At 35.1% G+C, this 19,902-nt stretch overlaps 1 protein-coding gene across 1 annotated transcript in view; it reads right to left on the bottom strand.

Annotated features, from left to right (window-relative positions):
- LOC117095052 (low-density lipoprotein receptor-related protein 1B) overlaps positions 1 to 19,902 on the bottom strand; it is a 1,687,268-nt gene that overhangs the window by 365,128 nt on the left and 1,302,238 nt on the right. The window contains exons 24-27 of the mRNA XM_033231629.1: positions 14,465 to 14,662; positions 12,141 to 12,345; positions 3,119 to 3,283; positions 2,573 to 2,817 (exon numbers count right to left, since the gene is read on the bottom strand). Coding sequence (XP_033087520.1) covers positions 2,573 to 2,817; positions 3,119 to 3,283; positions 12,141 to 12,345; positions 14,465 to 14,662 — 813 coding nt within the window. The remainder of the gene's footprint in view (positions 1 to 2,572; positions 2,818 to 3,118; positions 3,284 to 12,140; positions 12,346 to 14,464; positions 14,663 to 19,902) is intronic.

Raw genomic sequence — 19,902 nt, 5'->3', positions numbered from 1 at the left:
TTTTGTGTGCATAATGAATGTTTACTCGTAAGAAAACTGGTGCTAAAACTTTTATTAATTTCCTACTTGGAGGATTAGATAACGTCAAATAGTATTTGTAACCTTTGTTTCTTTAATTTGTGAAAGATATATTTCAATTTTATAGTACTGAATGTCATGTATTTTTAAAATGTATTATTTTTTTCATGAACATCATGTTATTATTCACCAGAAAATGGGCTACTATTATTGTATTTGTGTTAATGCTGAGCCTTTGTCACCATTTTCATTTTAATTCTATCCTTGGTAATAAAATAGTCAATATGTTCCTGCATCTTTTTTCCCTAGCAGTGGAAGTGTTACTTCACTGAAGCAGATAAACAGGATAGATAATGATTATTATAAGCTCAGTGATCCTTATAATGGGGAAAAGTAGAATGTTCTCTGATCACTCTCAAAATTGGAAACTGACTGAATTTCATTTAGGAAACAGCAAGTTCTTTTCATAGGTGATATTCTCTAAGCGGATTTAAAGACTAGAATATTTGCCCTGAATCCTGGGAAAATATGTTAAATTAGACCTACATAGTAAAATCTTGCTTAAGTAAAGAGGAAAAATCATATATAAATCATATTTTGAGTTAAGTAAAAAAGTCAAGGATGCCTCCCCCCACCAAAAAATGACAATGAATGTCTCATTTCTTTTCTACATATGCACAAATGTCAGGAAAGTTTGAGAGTATCACGGTTCTTCCTGTTCTATGAATTTACTAAGGCTCATGCCAATGTAGGCAAATTACACAGTGCAGTTAGTAAATGAAAGACATTGATCCTATTTTGGGTGAGAAGGAATGATGCAATGCAATACATAGATGAAGGCCATTTTTCATGGTCCAGTTCATTTAGATTGTGCGGAACATACAAATTATTGTTACTACAAAATGCCAAACAATCTGAGGGATAAAAATACAGTTGCGTAAATAATTTTACACTTGAAATAATCAAAACCACTCATATCTTATAAGTGATTGTCACCTGCAGTATTTGTTTACAGCTAGGCATTCCTCTGTTGAAGAGGAAGCTTCTAGAGAAGAGTATCTTTTTCATTATACTAGTGGCACATTGCTGGTCAGAATAATAACTTCTTACCTTATTTAAATTTAGTTAAATTCAATATATCTATTAAATCCTTATTAAATGCAAAAATGACTAATCTATATACTTTTTTTCTGTATTGTCCTCATGCTTTTTAGCTTATAAGGTGAAAGAAATCAAGAGTGGAAGAAAAAAATTAAAGTTATTGTTCACCTATACAAGCAGTATGTATAGAAATCAGTATGCATAGAAACTCCCATGTAGCAAAGAAGGATCAATTACATAAGAAAAAAGAAGCTGAGAAATTGAGAGTATCTGGGAAAATAACTAGATTCAATCAGATTGTCAGAGAAAGGACACAGAAAATTTTGCAGATGAGACTTTGGTAGAAGAAATAGCATCAAGGGAGGATGAAGGTCACATACTGAAGAAAGACAAAGAATAGCCATGTGATATTGCCAACCAGAGAGGTAACTGGTTTTAGTCAAGTCTAAAAGATACTATAATACAAATTTAAAATATAAGGCTCAGTGTGTGGAACAAATGCCCTACATGCCAATGAGTTAGAAGATCTTATTCCACACTGAAAAAGAAAGAGAAGGAGAAAATGCAAGAGAGAGCTTGTCATCTAAGAATCATGAATCCAAAATGAAAATATGCTAATGAAGGGGACATTGGTTGCATTCAAATGAGATTTCCACCAGTTATGTCACATATAATGGGGAAAAAGTATAAAAGGATGAGCTGATGTTACGCCAAATGGTCATGGTATCCTAGCAGGGGAAAAAGTAAGAATTAGGATAGTAACATTTGGCAAAGATTGAGTGGAGGAAACAGAATCATGAAACCAAGATGGCGTTCACTGTTGAACCAAAGGCTGAAAAACACGGGGAGAGGTAGCACATACGTGCCTGTGAACTCACTTCTCTTAAAATAGAGAAACTCAAGCAAATGGTTCACCTTTTCTCATGCAGCACCCCATCTCCTCCCAATATGCTACATGGCAATAATCTAAAAATTAGGGGACTTAGTTTTTTTTTTTTTTTTTTTTTTTTTTTTTCGAGACGGAGTCTTGCTCTGTCACCCAAGCTGGAGTGCAGTGGCCGGATCTCAGCTCACTGCAATCTCCGCCTCCCGGGTTCACGCCATTCTCCTGCCTCAGCCTCCCGAGTAGCTGGGACTACAGGCGCCCGCCACCTCGCCCGGCTAGTTTTTTGTACTTTTTAGTAGAGATGGGGTTTCACCGTGTTAGCCAGGATGGTCTCGATCTCCTGACCTTGTGATCCGCCCGCCTCGGCCTCCCAAAGTGCTGGGATTACAGGCTTGAGCCACCGTGCCCGGCCAGGGACTTAGTTTAAAATGAATACATATTTATTTGCATATGCATAAAATGTCAACAACTTTTAACTTACAGAAGATTATTTTATAGTTCAAATATTACATTATCAAGATGATAATACTTTCTGGGTGGTTAATCCATAAGTGAACAAGCACTTACCCTGTGGCTGGCGACTGGGATGGTATATCTGAAGGTCAAATGGCTGTGCACTGGTTTTCTGAATCACACTGACATTCTGCCCTGTCCACTTATTGGCTTTGGACAAAGTGTTGGTCCTCCAGTCTGTCCAGTAGACTTCACTCCCATATAGAGAAACAGCAAAGGGATGGGAAAGGTATTCATGACCTCGGATGATTTCTATCATGTTTGTTCCATCATAGAGGGCTGAATAAATAGCATCTGACCTACAGAAAGATAAATACATGGGTAGGTTGTCAAAACACATTCAACTAGTCCAGAGACATAATCATATAACTCAGCTAAATGACAAAAAAAAAAATGCATTTTATAAATATTTTTATGGGTCTGTATCTGATTTGGGAAAAGCAAAACAAAACAAAACAAAACAAAACAAAAAAAACAAAACCCACCTCTAATTTTAATATATGTATACATGATACTGACATGTTAGGACATTTTCCAGTGTTGTAAATATTACCTGAGGAAATAAAAAACAAAATCCAGAAAAGAGATAATTTTTTAAACCTGGCATCTGTCCACACTATCCTTTTCTCAAAGTGGTCCACAGTTAGTCCATTAGGCCAAGCCCCAGTTTTCATGTCTTTGTAGATGGTTTTTCTTGCAGCACCACTCATAGAGGCAGATTCAATGCGAGGAAAATTTGCATCCCAGTCTGTCCAGAAAAGAATTCTTAAAAGAAAAGAAATAATGCTATTGTTTCAGTCATTCATTTCACAGATATTTATTGTCTACTATGTGCTAGGCACTGCATAGGTGTTCAGTCACAACAGAAAGAGATGTATTATCTACCCTCATGGAGCTTATGGTCCAGTGGAGGAGTCAGACTAAATAAGTGCATAAATATATAATGATGACTTGTGAAATATTTTGAAAAAAATTACTATGAGAGAGAATAGCAGGTGACTGACCTACTTAGAGAAGGTGATCAGAAAAAAAGCACTTTGAGGAGTGATATTTATAGTAAAACTGAAGAACGAGATGGGCAGTATAAAGAGCATGGCAAGTAGAATAAACAACATATGCTAAGACCCTAACAGGGAAAAGAATGTGGGCTATTTGAGGAACAGAAATAAGGTCGATGTATTGGAAGTATAGTGAGTAAGGAGGAGAGGGGAGGAATAGGAAGTCAAAGAGGTGATCTTACGGGTGTTGTAGGGTAAGATAATTATTTTGGATTTTATATTAAGGGAATAAGAAGTTCATGGACCTTTGGTAGCTTTTAAGCAGAGGAGAAATGTTATTCTGTATATTTAGTAAATATATATAGACATAGTGACAGCGACAAGAGACAGACAAATTCCCAGGCAGCCACAAATGGGTCCCCGGTGGAATTCAACCTTCAAGCCAGGGCAGTCTAACGCCTGAAAACTGGGCTACCAGTTCTGGATTGAATCCATGAACCAGAGTGAGAACTTCCATCCATGTCTTATCCACTCTCTCTTAATTGGTTCTTTCTGAATGACGCCTTTAGTCTATTGAATGATTCCATGTCCAAGCCCACCCATAAACCAATTAGCAAGCATTTCCCCATTTGAAGCCCATAAAAACCTGCAGCGAAGCCTCAGAGAAGGCTACCCACTCTCAAGTCCCCTCTTGCTGTTGAGAGCTTTTCTTTCACTCAATAAATTTTACTCTGCCTTACTCCCTCTCCAATATCCATGTACCTTATTCCTTTTGGTCATGGGACAAGAACGTGGAGTCACTGAACTACAGGAGTGAAAGAGCTATAATGCTCCTGCTTGCCAAGTTACATGTGGCAGGAGGAAAAAGAGCTGTAACACTCCTGCCTGCTGAATTAGGGGAATAAAAAACCCACAATAGTGATGAGACAGTATATCTGTCTAATCAGTATGTACACAGGATATACTGTACCAAATACAGATACACTGTCTAATCAATGTGGCTATTACACAGAGAATAATAGTGAGGCAAGAGTATGAGCATGTTAAGTGGTTATATAAAAGACTAGAAAAGATGATAGTGGTCTAGAATATGGTGGTGGCAATAAAGGAGAGAAGTGAATTGATTCAAGATGTAATTTGAAGGTAGAATTGTCAGGACTAGCTGATGGACTGGGTGTAAGAAATGAGGTAAGAAACAGAATCTCAGGAGACTGTCCATTTCTTGTTTCAGCAATCTCGGATTGAGGGAAGGATACGGTGTACAGCGATTCCATTAAGTGAAAGGGAAAAATGGAAGAGGAACAAATTTCAAGAGTTTAGAATTGAGTGTTGATGGGTGTAGACAGTGTTAGGGCTCAGAGAAGAAAATGCCAAAGTATGGTGCTTTGGCATGCTGAGCACTTTTTTGAATTAAAGGAAATTTAAAGTTCATGGAAGCTGCCTTTCAAGAATGTTCTAACCTTCTCTTCTTGCTCTCTTCCTTGCCCCAAACACAAGGGAGGGGCTCTCCGGAAGTACCCTTATTTGACTGAAGAAAACTTCTTTCAAAGGAAATGCAATTGTCTGAAAACCATTCCCTTGGAATCTCATTAAATAACCAGGAATGATTAAACAACAAAGATGAAAAAAGACTCATCACCACACCCAGACAGACTTTTCATCTATTCTGACGGAAGCTCTGAGAGATTTTCTGAGAGGCTTTATTTGGATGCTAAGACAATGTTTTTTCACTGTGAGGTTCTGTCCTTCACCTTTCTGGAAATTACAGCCACTTACCTCAGAGGTCAGAGGAACGTTGGCCCAGGACATTGTCTGTTATTTGAGCTCATTCAATTCCCCTGAAAATTATTTACCACTCCTCAAAATACCTTACATTTTCCATTTCCTTCTCCTGTATGAGCTTTCCCAATAACTCAAGATTTATCCATCTAGGAATAAACCATCCTAGCCATGAGAGATCAGATGAAACCTGAAACCAGAGACTCATTTTTTTCTAAAATGCTTTCTCTGAAAGATTTTAAAAAAGAAAAGGGGGAAAATGTGAAAGAAAAATAAATCTTCGGGCCCCCAAATCACTAAGCTAAAGGGAAAAGTCAAGCTGGGAATTGCTTAGGGACAACCTGCCTCCCATCGATTCAAAGTCACCCCTCTGTTCATGGAGATAAATGCATTTGCCTTCTTTACAGAGGCTAACCAGAAACTCAGAAGCAGGCAACCATTTGTCTATTATCTACCTTTTTTTTTTTTTTTTTTTTTTTTTTGAGACGGAGTCTCGCTCTGTCCACCAGGCTGGAGTGCAGTGGCCGGATCTCAGCTCACTGCAAGCTCCGCCTCCCGGGTTCACGCCATTCTCCTGCCTCAGCCTCCCGAGTAACTGGGACTACAGGCGCCCGCCACCTCGCCCGGCTAATTTTTTTGTATTTTTTAGTAGAGACGGGGTTTCACCGTGTTAGCCAGGATGGTCTCGATCTCCTGACCCCGTGATCCCCCCACCCCACCCCCGCTTCAAATCTTCCCACAGTTGCTTCAAGTTGTCCCGCCTTTACGGACTGAACCAATGTTCATCCTGCATATGTGGATTGATGTCTCATGTCTCCCTAAAATGTATAAAATCAAACTGTGCTCCGACCACCTTTGGCATATGTCATCAGGAGCTCCTGAGGCTGTGTCATGGGCACATGTCCTCAGTCTTGGCAAAATAAACTTTCTAGATTAACTGAGACCTGTCTCAGGTTTATGGGGTCCACAGACAGCTTTAGTTCTACGTATATGGCTTTAATTTTAGTTTCAAGGCTTTCGCAGCTAAGGCTGTGGAAACATATTCAGAAAAACAGTATCCAAATTGTTTATTGTTTGATAATGAAATATGTGAATAAGACCATTGGGAAAGAATAAAAATGAACATTCATATACCAGAGGACAATGTACTGATCATTGTTTAAGCTAGATAATGGGTACAAGAGAGTTTACTATACAATCCCTACTGGTTTGTGTACTTTAATGTTTCTATAATAAAAGCTTAAAAGTGTAAATAACTCAAATAGGTAAAATTTTTTTAAAATGTACCAGAGGACATTTATAAAATTGCAGTGTTGGGGTCTATTTTCCAAAAAAAAATTATGTTTAAAGATAAGATTGTTTTGTATAAAAATATTAATTATCTGAAAATATTAGCATGAAATTATTTATAAGCAAATTTAATCACAAAATAATATAATATCTTGCCAGTCAAATAGAAAAATGGAGCAAAGGTTAATATAAAGCTGACAGGCTATTTAAATAGTTAAATGTCTTTCTTAAAAATAATGAATATGAAATAAATTAAATCTCATTTCAATTTAATTTTGAGTGCATAGATCTTTCATAGACAACAGGTTATTTATCAGCTGCTTTTAAACTTAGCATTAAAAAAAAAAAAGGCTTAAATAGAAAGAACACAAAGACAGCATCAATCTAGTTTGTAGTGTTATCTCCACAAACAAGGGCCAGAAGAGAGATCTGCAAGCTTAAAAAAAATAAGAGGCCGGGTGTGGTGGCTCATGCTTGTAATCCCAGCATTTTGGGAGGCTGAGCTAGATGGATCACGTGAGGTCAGGAGTTGGAGACTAGCCTGGCCAACATGGTGAAACCCCGTCTCTACTAAAAATAGAAAAGTTAGCTTGGCGTGGTGGCACACATCTGTAATCCCAATTACATAATCACTTGAACCCGGGAGGCGGAGTTAGCAGTGAGCTGAGATCATGCCACTGTACGGCAGCCTGGGCAACAGAGCAAAACTGTTTCAAAAAAAAAAAAAAAAGAAAAGAAAAGAAAAGAAAAGAAAAGAAAAAATAATCCCTGAAAACAAACCATTAATTTGGAAGTTATAGGCAGTCTCTGAGTATTTGTGGATAAGCCACCAATAGATGTAGATAAAGCTGTACTTCCCACTCTGCAATGATAAGACAAAAACTTCTGATGCATCATCTTGTGCCTGTATAACAATTGGGAAATAGGTGTCTACCTTGTAACTTTCTATCCAGTTACACTTTGAATAGTTGTGGCGAGTCCAACTATCTATCGGTGACCCCGCAATTCTGCATTCTCTATATTTATATTTACTAGAAATAGGCACTGTGAACTGTGAAACGTTTTTCTAGTGGGGGAAAAATATGGCTTGGGACACTTTGATTCACTAAAATAAGTGATCGTGTCATTTCTTCACTAAACCTAGCAGTGTTAGTATACTTCCTCTATAGTAATCACTGTGAGACTAAAATTTCATCGATTTAAATGAGAAATTCCAACACTTTTTATAAATAACATGTTATAGAATTAGTCACCATAAAAGTGTTCTTAACCTTGCCATAACACAGTTCACAACAATCTTAAGAGCTGATTTCAATGATCATCCTTTCATAAAATTCTAGGCACTCTTTCATATACTTGATAATGTGCTATTTTAACAGAATCATCTTTTCCCTATTACTTTCTCTTTGGATGATTAAAATGCATTAGCATTTCAATGATTGTATTATATCCTCAAGTAACAAAGATGTAATATCTCCTTATAGGATGTATGGAAATGTTCAGCCACAATAACTTTAAAAAAAAAAAAAATGCAGTCTACAGATGCTGCAGTTCCTCCATTCATGCATTAGTAAGTGTCTGGATTAAACTGGTTCAAAGGACCATGAACAACATGTACCATTATAGGCATTAAAAGGCCATTACCATCTATCAGATCAAGCAGCAGAAGGTAAAAATAAATGATCCCAGTAGAAAAAAAAAAAAAAAAAAAGAGGTTACTTATCTATAATATTTAGTTCTTCTAAAATCAACAAAACCTTCATTAGTTCCATTTAAGAATATTCCTAGATAGGATTAAAATATTATTTAGATGTCTCACTAATCTTCACAATTACTATTTCTGCTTTCACCAATGCAATTTTTATGGCAGTTAAAAATTTAGTTTAACTAAATTCAGTTTTAGTTAAAAGTTGAATTTTTAGTTCAGTTATTATGACAAAGGAAAACTAAATACTAGCTTTAGCAATAGAGCAGGAAGATGCCATGCGGTAGCGTAAAAATAAAGGCAATGAAAGTTTAAGAACTGAAGTGAGTACCTTGTAGATTCTGTACACCCTGGAGCTTGTTGCTCTTTAATAATAAGCTTAATGTTTAAAACGGGATTCATGGTCTCTTTCAGGTCACCTTAGCAATAAATGCATTACCTTACAATGGAATGAAAGAAAAATAGCTCCTCCCTAAGACTCTCAATTTACCATCTTGGAATAGTTTGTCACTTGGGAGATCAGGTCAAAATCCAGAATACTGAAGGAATATGGCATGATGACAGATATGTTTTATAACCCAGAGTGAATGTTGGTAGATTTGATGCTGGGGAAGCAAAGTAGTCAATTGAAAACACTTCATATTGGCATCTGTAAAAAAAGGTCACAAAGACCTTGATTGCTGTAGAAACCTCACATGAAGTAAATGTGTTTTGTGGGGCTACTGCTAGGGCCTGTTTTTTTCTCAGCTGTGTTAAGGGAGAAAGTAGCTAGTTGCAAACCTTTTTTTTCATTTGTTATTGTAAACAAAGTTCATAGTTTTACCCATTAGCTGTCTTTACTGTATACTTCACATTTTAAATACATCCTTGAATTCATGTAAGTTGCATATAAACAAATTCCATTTATATGCATGCATTCATTTGTTTAACATTTACTTAGCACAAGTATATATTCAAAGAGGCTTAGAAGGATTTTACAGACTGAAAACAAATTCCCTTGCCATCAAAAAGCTTAAGATTTAGTAGAAAATATAACAGTCTTTATATAAATCATATTTCTCAATAATTAGTGAATTTTATCTAAAATTAAAAATTTCAAAAGAAGTTTAAATTACTTTGAAGTTCATATCAATGCTGATTCTCTGTTTCCTTACATATTTTATTAATAGTTTGAGAAATTAGGGAAAATCTTATTTTTATATTGTACATGGCACTAAGACAGTAAGCTGAGTTTAAATAAAATTATATTTCAGTGTTGCTTTTCTTGTGCTTGGCTTGGCTTTGCTGTAAGAGTGTGTGTGTGCGTGACTGTGTGTGTGCGCGTGCGTGCTTCTTGTTGCTATGTTCTAAGCCTACCTTGTGAAAGGTCCAATATTAAACTAACCTCAGAACTTTTTACCAAAATAGCTAATAAACTTAAAATATTTTAATATTCACATTACATTTTTTAATCTAAAAATTTACATTTTAAAATATGCTTTATGATGTTTGTATAAACTTTATATCTTAATCATATCAACCTCTGTAAAATAACTTTTAACAATAAAAAGCTTATCGAATCACGACACAAAAATCTGTCAACATTCCAGTTAACACTTAGAGTTTAATGAATTAGTACTGTTGTCCAAACTCTGGTCATTTATTGTAGAAACAATTGTATAAGCATTATTTTGTTACCCTATTTTTAAAAATTATTATTTTATTACTAATGTAATTATCTTAATTAGTCTCACCGTTTCATAGCAGCAGTCACTGATGGAAAGCATCAACTCCCCCAGAAGCATTTTTGAGTTTCCCCTACTTTCAGGCTAGCTTTCTGTATTAACTTTCAACTCTTTGAGGATATTTCACACTGAAATCATACTAGGTATTTTCACTTAAATAGTATTTGTAGGTTGTATGTCCTTGGTGTTTTTGTTTTCTTTACTCTCAGGTTGGATATTTTCAAAACTGAGATAAATAAGTTGATCCCAGCATTGTTAATATAGTATCAGTGGAAAATAAGGTATCAACTGCAAAATCTATCTTGTTTGGTGAGGCCATTTTTAAACTTTCATATGCCTGTTTTTTTTTGTGTTCTGTGTCATTTATAATTTTGGAATTATTCATATTTTTCTTCTCATGTTGGTTTACATGCTATGATTACAATCTTTTTCCAAAATACTACTTTTCTTTTATTCAGAAAGTTTCTCATGCTGACACAACTTAGGTCTGATAGGTAAAATCCTTATATCGGTAGTTGGCACTGGAGATAAGGCCCTGGCTGATAGTGAGCTTGCAACTTTGTGGGAAGTATCAGCAATCTACTTGTACCTCAGGAATAAAATATTGAAAAATAAAGGCATGTCTTATTAACCATAGCAGGCTTTCTCCTGATAAATTGTTATTATAGGAAGTAATGAGTGAAATAGGTAAAATGTAGACTACATAAACTAGAGAATACACTTCCAGGCTAAGAGAAACAGCTACTGCTCAGCTCATTGTTACCAAATCTCCCTATTTTACGAAACAAGGCAGAAATCCAGGGTCTTACGTAAAATCTCTCAATATTTTAAATTTTGACAACTAATTCAAGTAAATTTAAAACAACGTGGAAAATAAAGCAAACACAGAAATGAGGGTGGTCAATTTGGAATCCCTGCTCTAGAGAAGTGGTTTCTGCCCCTTTCATTTCTGAGTCAAAATTGAGGAACAGAGACGTAAACATACTTCCCAATCTATTGACTTCTGAGTCTTAGGCATAGACAAGAGCAAAAGTTAGAGAGTGTGGCCAGGAGGCTGACTTAGACATAGGCTGGCTTTTCTCTCTTCTTTATCTCATTGAACTCCCTCTTGGCTCACTCCTTGTTCACTGGAGCTCCTCTCTCATTGAAGCACTCATTGGCTTTCCCCGGACTTGACATTACTTAAAGGTACAAGCCTCCCAAAGAATTCTTTTCTGCTAACCTTTAGACTCAACAATGGCCTTTGATTTACAAAAAAATTACAAAGGTCATAGTTGACAGGAATAACAAAGCATTCTCACATATCAGTTGCATATTATCTCCTATGTATATCATCTCCTTAAAAACAACTGAAGGAGGAAGATGTTATTATCTCCAATTCATAGAATAGAAACCTGAAATCTAAGGAAAAAGAATACACTTGATACCCCCCAGAGTATAAGTGACTGGGCAGGAATGGGAACCCACATCTTCTGGATGGAAATCCAGTGCCTCTCTTCTGCTCCTTCACAAAGGAACACACAAGGGAAGAGAGAGACAGTAACCTGAGTTACTCAACATTGAACCTTGTTTTCCAGAATCATATGCTTTGTCTTTCAAATCTCCCAATAGTCAATATCTCACTACTGGACTCCTTCAAGCTTATTTAAATTTTCTTTTAAACTGACTCCAAGAACATAAAAAATAAATTAAGGGTGAGACGGTTAACATCTGTGACTATTTAGAACAAAGACTGGCCCTGTAGTTTGCAACCATTAGAAACAATTACAGCATCTCTTTGGCAGGATGAAGATAAATTCATTAAATTACTGCTTTGAAAAAGAGTTGCAATAGCTTCCAATAGGGCCTAATGCCCACATTTAGGAAAAAAAAAAAAAGACATTTTGAGCCTCTAAAAGTACCTGTGTAAGCAATCCTATAACCAAACTTGTGGCAATAAACTTAAACTAGTTGCTGTATATACAACTCACACACCCACCCCCACCCCACCCCACACACATACGTCAGCACAAAATAACCACTTTGACACTTTGACTCATAATTGATGAGATAATTGAATTCAGTATTAAATTGAAAGCCTATTTTTTTTTTGCCAAACTCAATCTATAAAAGGCAAACTTCTTTACCCATATCTTGGGTCCAAAGCAATGGCCCTGGGGTGTTCCATGGCTCCTGCTATTAGTGTAGTTCTTAGGGAGCCATCTAATTTAGCCACCTCGATTTGGTCCAGATTGCTGTCTATCCAGTATATGTTTCCTGCTATCCAGTCGACTGTCAGGCCTTCTGGAGTAGCCAGGCCATGCTCCACAACCACTTCAATGGCACTGACACCTACAAAAGAAGGAAAACCAGTATGTGCACCCATTCAAGGATTGCGTTAAGTACAAAGGAAAAGGCCTACCTGCGACCAGCAGTACAAATTATTTCAATGTGATTTCCACTTTGAGAGATTGCAAAAGTGCTACTTAGCACAGGCAACACCAAGTAGTCTCCAATTTAGTCTCCAATTACCCATCATCCTTACCAAAAATCTTTAATCTAGTAAATCCTTTTAGTATCAGTGGAATCAAGTTTTTAAACAGCTCTGAGGTTAATAACAACATTGAGGTGGCAAAAAAAAAAAAAAAGTTACTTCTTGTTTCTGACTTTTGTATACAGAGCAAGGGATTTTGGAAACAATCAGTGCAACTTAACTCAAATGTTGATCTTCAAGAGTAGAATAAAATCAAAAGAAAAAGCCCACCAGAGCTCATATGCATTCTGGCTAATCAGCACTCACTCTTTTTCTCTTTGTGGAAGCATAAAAGACAACAGCTACTACTATATTAAATCTTAACAAAGATAAGCCCCAGATGCCCCTCTTCCTCACCTGGGACCCTGAGATTTGCAAGATATAACAAAAATGTAAATAAGAGAAAAGGTATGAATAAAAATAAGCGATTTGGTGATGCCTACCAATATTCTTATTTATCCGCTATTTAATTTCTTTCACAATTTAAAAAAAAAAAAAAGCCTTTCTTTTAGTTATTTTATTTTATTTATTTTATTATTATATATATATATATATTTTTGAGACAGGGTCTCACTTCTGTTGCCCAGGCTGGAATGCAATGGTGTGATCATGGCTCATTGCAGCCTCAACTTCCAGGGCTCAGATGATTCTCCTACTTCAGCCTCCTGAGTAGCGAGGGCTACAGGTGCACAGAACCATACCCAGCTCTCTTTGTATTTTTAGCAGAGATGGGATTTTGCCATGTTGTCCAGGCTGGTCTCGAACTCATGGGCTTAAGCATCTGTCTGCCTCAGTGCTGGGGTTACAGGCATGAGCCACTGTGCTGGCCCAAAGTGCTGGGGTTACAGGCATGAGCCACTGTGCTGGCCAGCCAAAACTTTCCTTTTTAAATAACTTTGGTAATATGATAAATCATTGTAGTTTGTAACGTTGCTACCACATCAGTGCTTTTTGTTAGACATATTAACAATGTGTTTTATGAAATCGCTAACCAATTGATCCTATGAATCTAAATCCATCGTTTTAAATCAGTATATGGCATAGGATATAAGTTTATATATCATAACTATATTATGTGCTTAAATATGACCATTTTTCAAAATTGCAAAGGTGATTTAGAATGGAATTAACAATTTGACAGAGATACCTTGTCCTTGGAATGATATATGCAGGCAACATTTCAAGAGAAATATATATTTATGTCAAAGACTTCATTTTTTTTTTTTTTCTTTTTTTGTTTGAGATGGAGTGTCACTGTGTTGCCCAGGTTGGAGTGCAATGGCACAATCTCGGCTCACTGCAACCTCCGACTCCCAAATTCAAGCAATTCTCCTGCTTCAGCCTCCTGAGTAACTGGGATTAGAGGCATGCACCACCGATCCCGGCTAATTTTTATATTTTTAGTAGAAACGGGATTTCATCATATTGGCCAGGCTGGTGTGGAGCTCCTGACTTCACGTGATCCACCTGCCTCGCCCTCCCCAAGTGCTGAGATTATAGGCGTGAGCCACTGCATCTGGCTATTTATATACAAAACTTTCTACTTAAGAAAGGATTAGTTTAGCCAAAAGATAAGTCAAATTATGGCAAAAATATTTAGCTCATATTAGTCATCTTTGTAATATTTTCTTTTCATTTTTGTTAATTATCTTGAAAGATGGTAGCAAAATTAAAAAAAAAAAATTGTAACTCCTAAAAATGTGACTAATGGTATGTAACAACCAGTCACTTTGTTTTGTTTTCTCGTAAATAAATTTCTTTGCCATCGGTCCATGGAAAAGTCCACAGTGGCAAATGGTGTGAACAGCATGAGGATCACCACTTCCTGCCCGACCAAAGGTCAAAGAATAATCAAAATTTCTTCTAGTTATAACATGTTCTTTGAATTTTCACTTAAAAATGTAATCTAAACATTAAGAAAAATTATAATATATGTACCTCCACTTTCAGAAAGCTTTCCCCGGTATATTCTGTCTTCTACAACATCTGTCCAATAAAGTAAACTTTGATTGAAGTGAAAATCAAGTGCTATTGTGTTTCTCAATCCAGGAACAAGTAGACTATAGTCTCTTTTGTGAAGATCAATCCTTCTGATCTCATGACGAATAGAAAAGATGATGAATGCTTCAAAAGGATCTGAAATTAAATTTATGTTTAATAGGCTTATGAAAATGTAAACTCTGGTAATAAAATGCTTGAGATAAAAATATATTATTTAAAAGTATAATTTATTACATAATTCTCCATCTTAAAACAGCAATTTCTTTTAATCCAATATTTAACAGAAACTTGCAAAATTTAGGTTTATATGTATTCATTAGAATAGGTATTAGGGAGATTTTATTGTTTGAATTTACATATACCTGTCACTGATTAAAGAACAGAAAAATTATTGTCACACAAAAACAAAATAGGGGGGCTTCTGTTTTTTTTTTTTTTTTCTTTTTTTTTTAGAATTTCACCTGACAAAGCTCAGAAAAATCACCATAGGAATTTCTAAGATTTGGCTAAAATTAACTTTGCTATTCTCTTAGCTAACTACCCTATATTTACAGATCCACAGAGAAGAAATATCCAACAACAACAGAAAAAGATTTATGTGAAGAAGTTGTTGGACTTATAGTTAGGGAGTGCTTCCGTTAAGAGAGAAGATGGCGGCTTTCTGCAGAGTCCAAAAAAATCATAACTATATCATTCCTCACTGGTTTCTTTTAGCCTGAAACAGACCTGAGTAGAGAGAAAGGAAAGAAGTTTTGAAAACGGATATGAGATTAAAGTTTCTTTTAGTATTATTGTGTCTAAAAGAATGTTTCAGTATCTGAAAGTTACTAAAATTATGTTATTTCCAAAATGTATCAAACCCTAAACTAATTACTGTGAGACATACTGATGTATATTGTTGTGATCACTTAGATATTGCAGTTATTTATTGCACAGTATTGTTTTTTCTGTATGACATTATTGTGACTAGAGCTAACTGAAAAAATATATATCAAAAACATGTACAGAATAGTTCCAGATAGCTCCCAATAAAACAAATACTCTTAAAATTTAATATCCCGCATCTAGCATTTTTAAAATAAAGGAAATGTTTGTGTTGGATGCACAGTTGTTTAAAAGAAAAAATATCTAATTTTGGATTAGCTCTTATGTTAGGTCTTTGATACAATTTGAATTAATTTTTTTTATATGGTATAAGATAGGTTCAGATATCATTCAATTGCACGTGAAAATCTAGTTCTCCCAGCACTGTTTCTTGGAAAGACAATTTTTCCTCCACTTACGTTCAGACTTATCTCACACCATAGACAAAAACTAACTCAAACTGTATTACACACTTAAATGTAAAAACTAAACGTACATTGCCATTAGAAGAACACACAGGCATATATCTTAGCGACCTTCGATTAGGCAATGTTTCTTAGCTATGAGACTAAGACTTAATCACCGACTAAGATGATTATAATAAGAAAGCTGGATGACACAGATGATAGCAAGGATGTAGAGAAATTAGAACCCTCATACACTGCCAGTTGGCTATTAAAGAAAAATGCAGTCACTTTGGAAAACAGTTTGGCTCTTCCTTAAAACGTTAAATATTGAGTTACCATATGACCCAGCAAAAATTCCAATTCTAATTATACACCAAAGATAATTAAAAATTCATGTTCACAAAAAACTGGTGCATATTCATAGCAGCATTATTCATAAACAAAAATGGAAATAATTCATATGCCCATCGACTGATGAATAATAAAAGTTGTCTATCCACATGATAGATATATTATTCATCAATACAAAGAATATTATTACTGGTGTATGCTAAAACAAATGAAAACATTATGCCAAGTGAAAGAAGCTAGTTATAGAACACATATTGTGTGATTATATTTATATGAAATGTCCAGAAGAGGCAAATTTTTAGGGGTAGAAAATAAATAGATACATTAGTGGTTTCTAGGGCTGAGGGGAGGTATTAATGGGAAATGATTGCTAATGGGCATGGGGTTTGTTTTGGGGTGACTACAGTGTTCAAAAATTAAATAGCTGTAACAGTTAAACTGAATTGTGTACTTTATAAGAGTGAATCTTATGGTATGTGAATTATATCTAAATACATTTGTCATTTAAAAAATGTAGTAATGACTGTAAAAACTTGTAAAGGGCATAAAACTGTACAAATACTACTTGTAACTCACTGTTAACAGTCCAGGTTCACATATATCATTAATTTTTAGCTCATTTAGTCATTCCTATAACCTTCCTCAGATCAGAAAAATTTTCTATCTACATTAAGAAAACAAAGAATTCCAACAATTTAGTTCTGTTTCTTTTCTGTGCATTAGAGTTAGTTGAATAAAATAGAGAAATTATTATTAGAAAAATTAATGGAATAATATTTCAACTCAAAGAATTCAGAAAATAAAAATAAATTAACTCAAATTTGAAAATAACAACAAATATAACCACAGAAATTGATACAATACGACAAAAGATATTACTAGCAAACCCAAAGCCATTTGTTTAAAAGAATAACAAAATATAGATTAGACCTATGGCAGACTTGATTATATATATATACACACATATACATACACATATTACATATACATATACATATGCATATACATATATACACATACATAGCGATAAATTAACAGTAGGAAGAGTGAAAATAGAAAATATAGAAAATAAAAAAAAGGCGACAGAGCAAGACTCCACCTCAAAACAAAAAAAACAGATGAGTAAGATATGTATTTTAATAATACATTTGAAAATATGTAAAATAAGTTAATTCTTAGAGAAATGTTTTAGCAAAATTGACTTAAAAAGAAATAGAAGGCCGGGTGCAGTGGCTCATGCCTGTAATCCCGGCACTTTGGGAAGTCAAGTCTCGTGGATCACCTGAGGTCAGGAGCTCAAGACCAGCCTGGCCAACATGATGAAATCCCATCTCTACTAAAAGTACAAAATTATCCAGACATGGTGGCACATGCCTGTAATCCCAGCTACTCAGGAGGCTGAGGCAGGAGAATCTCTTGAACCTGGGAGGCAGAGGTTGCAGTGAGCCTAGATCACACTACTATGCTCCAGCCTGGGTAACAAAGTGAGATTCCATCTCAAAAAAAAAAAAAAAAAGAAAAGAAAATTTGAAATGATATATAAGCATTACAAACATTGATTTAATAGTAAAATTATACCCTCCAATGTGTAAAAAAGAAAAACCTACAACTCTAAAAGTAATTTAACAAACTTGTACTCGGGTTATCTACATAGACTGCTGCCAGTCCACAGACTTTGTTACTAGTCCATAATGAAGTCACGTAGTAATTGAGAATATTAAGAGAAGTTTACACCAATTAAAACAGCAAGACCACACCCATTTTATTGGGCAAAATTGGAAGTCCAAGAATTATCAAAACATCACACATGGAGTGCTTCCTATATACTATAATTATTCTTAAACTTTTCTTTTTGAGATAGAGTCTCACTCTGTTGCCCAGGCTGGAGTACAGTGGTGTGACCTCAACTCATTAAAACCTCTGCCTCCCAGGCTCAAGCAATTCTCATGTCTCAACCATCTGAATAGCTGTGATTACAGACATGTGCTACCACACCCAGTTAATTTTTGTATTTTTAATAGAGACAGGTTTTCTCCATGTTGGCCAGGATGGTCTCGAACTCCTGGCCTCAAGTGATCCGCTCGCCTTGGCCTCCTAAAGTGCTGGGATTACAGATGTAAGCCACCGGGTCCAGTCATTCTTAAACATTTATAAATCCCAATTTACACAGTCCTCACAAAGCCTTATGAGGTGGGTGATGTCACCCCCATTTTACACAGGAAGAAACAGAGACACAGAGAAATTATATAACTACCATGTCAAAGTCACACAGCTAGTAAGTGGAGGAGAAGCAATTTGACCCACGATGGTAGCTAGTGTTAGCAAAGATTTGAAGAATGAGGAACTTTCACAAGGTGTTGATGGTAGTGTGTATTTCTACAACTATTATGGAGATATATTTGGCTATAAAAGACTTAAACATGTGTAAATGAAGATGCACATACTCTTGAATATGTAGTTCAACTTGTTTACATTTTCATATGTAGACATCATAAGGCCATTTACTACAACATAGTTTGATATAGCAAACCTTAACAGCCACAAACAGAGGAATGGCAAACAATAATCTTTTGATAGAGGATAATGTTAGAGAGCAGTTAAATCTCAAAATCATATTAATGAGAAAAAAAAACAAAACCTAGCTTCAGATGGGTTACATAATGTGCATAACTTGTGTACATATAAAAGCACAGCGTTAAATGTTGTTTAAAAACACAAACTGTAAGGACAGAACAGATACACCAGGCTCACAAAAGAGGCTGACTCTGGGGATGGAGAAATGCATACACAGAGGGCTTCAAAGTTATCCAATGTTTTATTACTTTCAGGAAATCATTTAAATCATGTATGACATATTCTAAATATTTAAAAATATTGGCTGTTGAATACATTATTCCCACTATTTCCAAACATGTTTGAGTTTACAAAATGAAAAGTGATTAAAAGCACATCTGTTTTCTTTGAACAATGACCTTTACATTGACTATCTTATTAAAACTGCTCACAATCTTTTCAAGTTCTTGTATCCTTTATAGTCATTTTATGTTGAGAAAACACTTGTTTGATAAATATTTACTGAATCATGCTTGACTAAAATAAAATGAACAAATAAAAAAACTAGTTTACCAAAGATCAAAAATCAAAGTGTAAATTTTCAAATGATTTTCTATTCGAACTCTTAATCTAGATATCTTCTTCAAGCGCCTCCGCTTTTAAGATCTCTGTTGACTTATTAGATTACTATTTCCCCTTTGAGAAAATAAAGTTGTAATGAATAGTCCAATATGTTATTTCATAAACCAGTGAGAAATCATGAAGATAGAATTTTAAAATCCCTTCTTATAATGGTTTTTAATTAAATGAAACCTTGTAAAAAAGTATTTGGAGATAAAATAAATGAAGAATCTTCTAGTTTGTTTCCATCTTGACATAGCTATATTAACCCCTTTTAGGGCAACTCCATTTAGAATGAATATAAATAATATGTGAAGTAACCATCCATTTTTACTGTTTTCTAACAATTCTTCCAGTATACTAGCTTCTGTCTCATAAATGACTGAATTTAACAGATCAAACCAGCATATTATCCTCTTAACAGAGAAGTAGCCTAAAATCTTCCTCCTTTAGCACATTATAAGGATGAGATATGTACAAAATAAAGGAGGTTACAATTTATACTTTGTATAAGTATGAACTTCATTTTTATAAATCTAGTGCATTACAAGAAGCTTTTAGAAAACACTCAGCAGACTG

Source organism: Trachypithecus francoisi, unplaced genomic scaffold, assembly GCF_009764315.1.
Source record: "Trachypithecus francoisi isolate TF-2019V2 unplaced genomic scaffold, Tfra_2.0 Lachesis_group13, whole genome shotgun sequence".
Lineage (NCBI taxonomy): Eukaryota > Metazoa > Chordata > Mammalia > Primates > Cercopithecidae > Trachypithecus > Trachypithecus francoisi.
The sequence above is the reverse complement of the archived record's forward strand: the minus strand, read 5'-3'. Positions and strand labels throughout refer to the sequence as shown.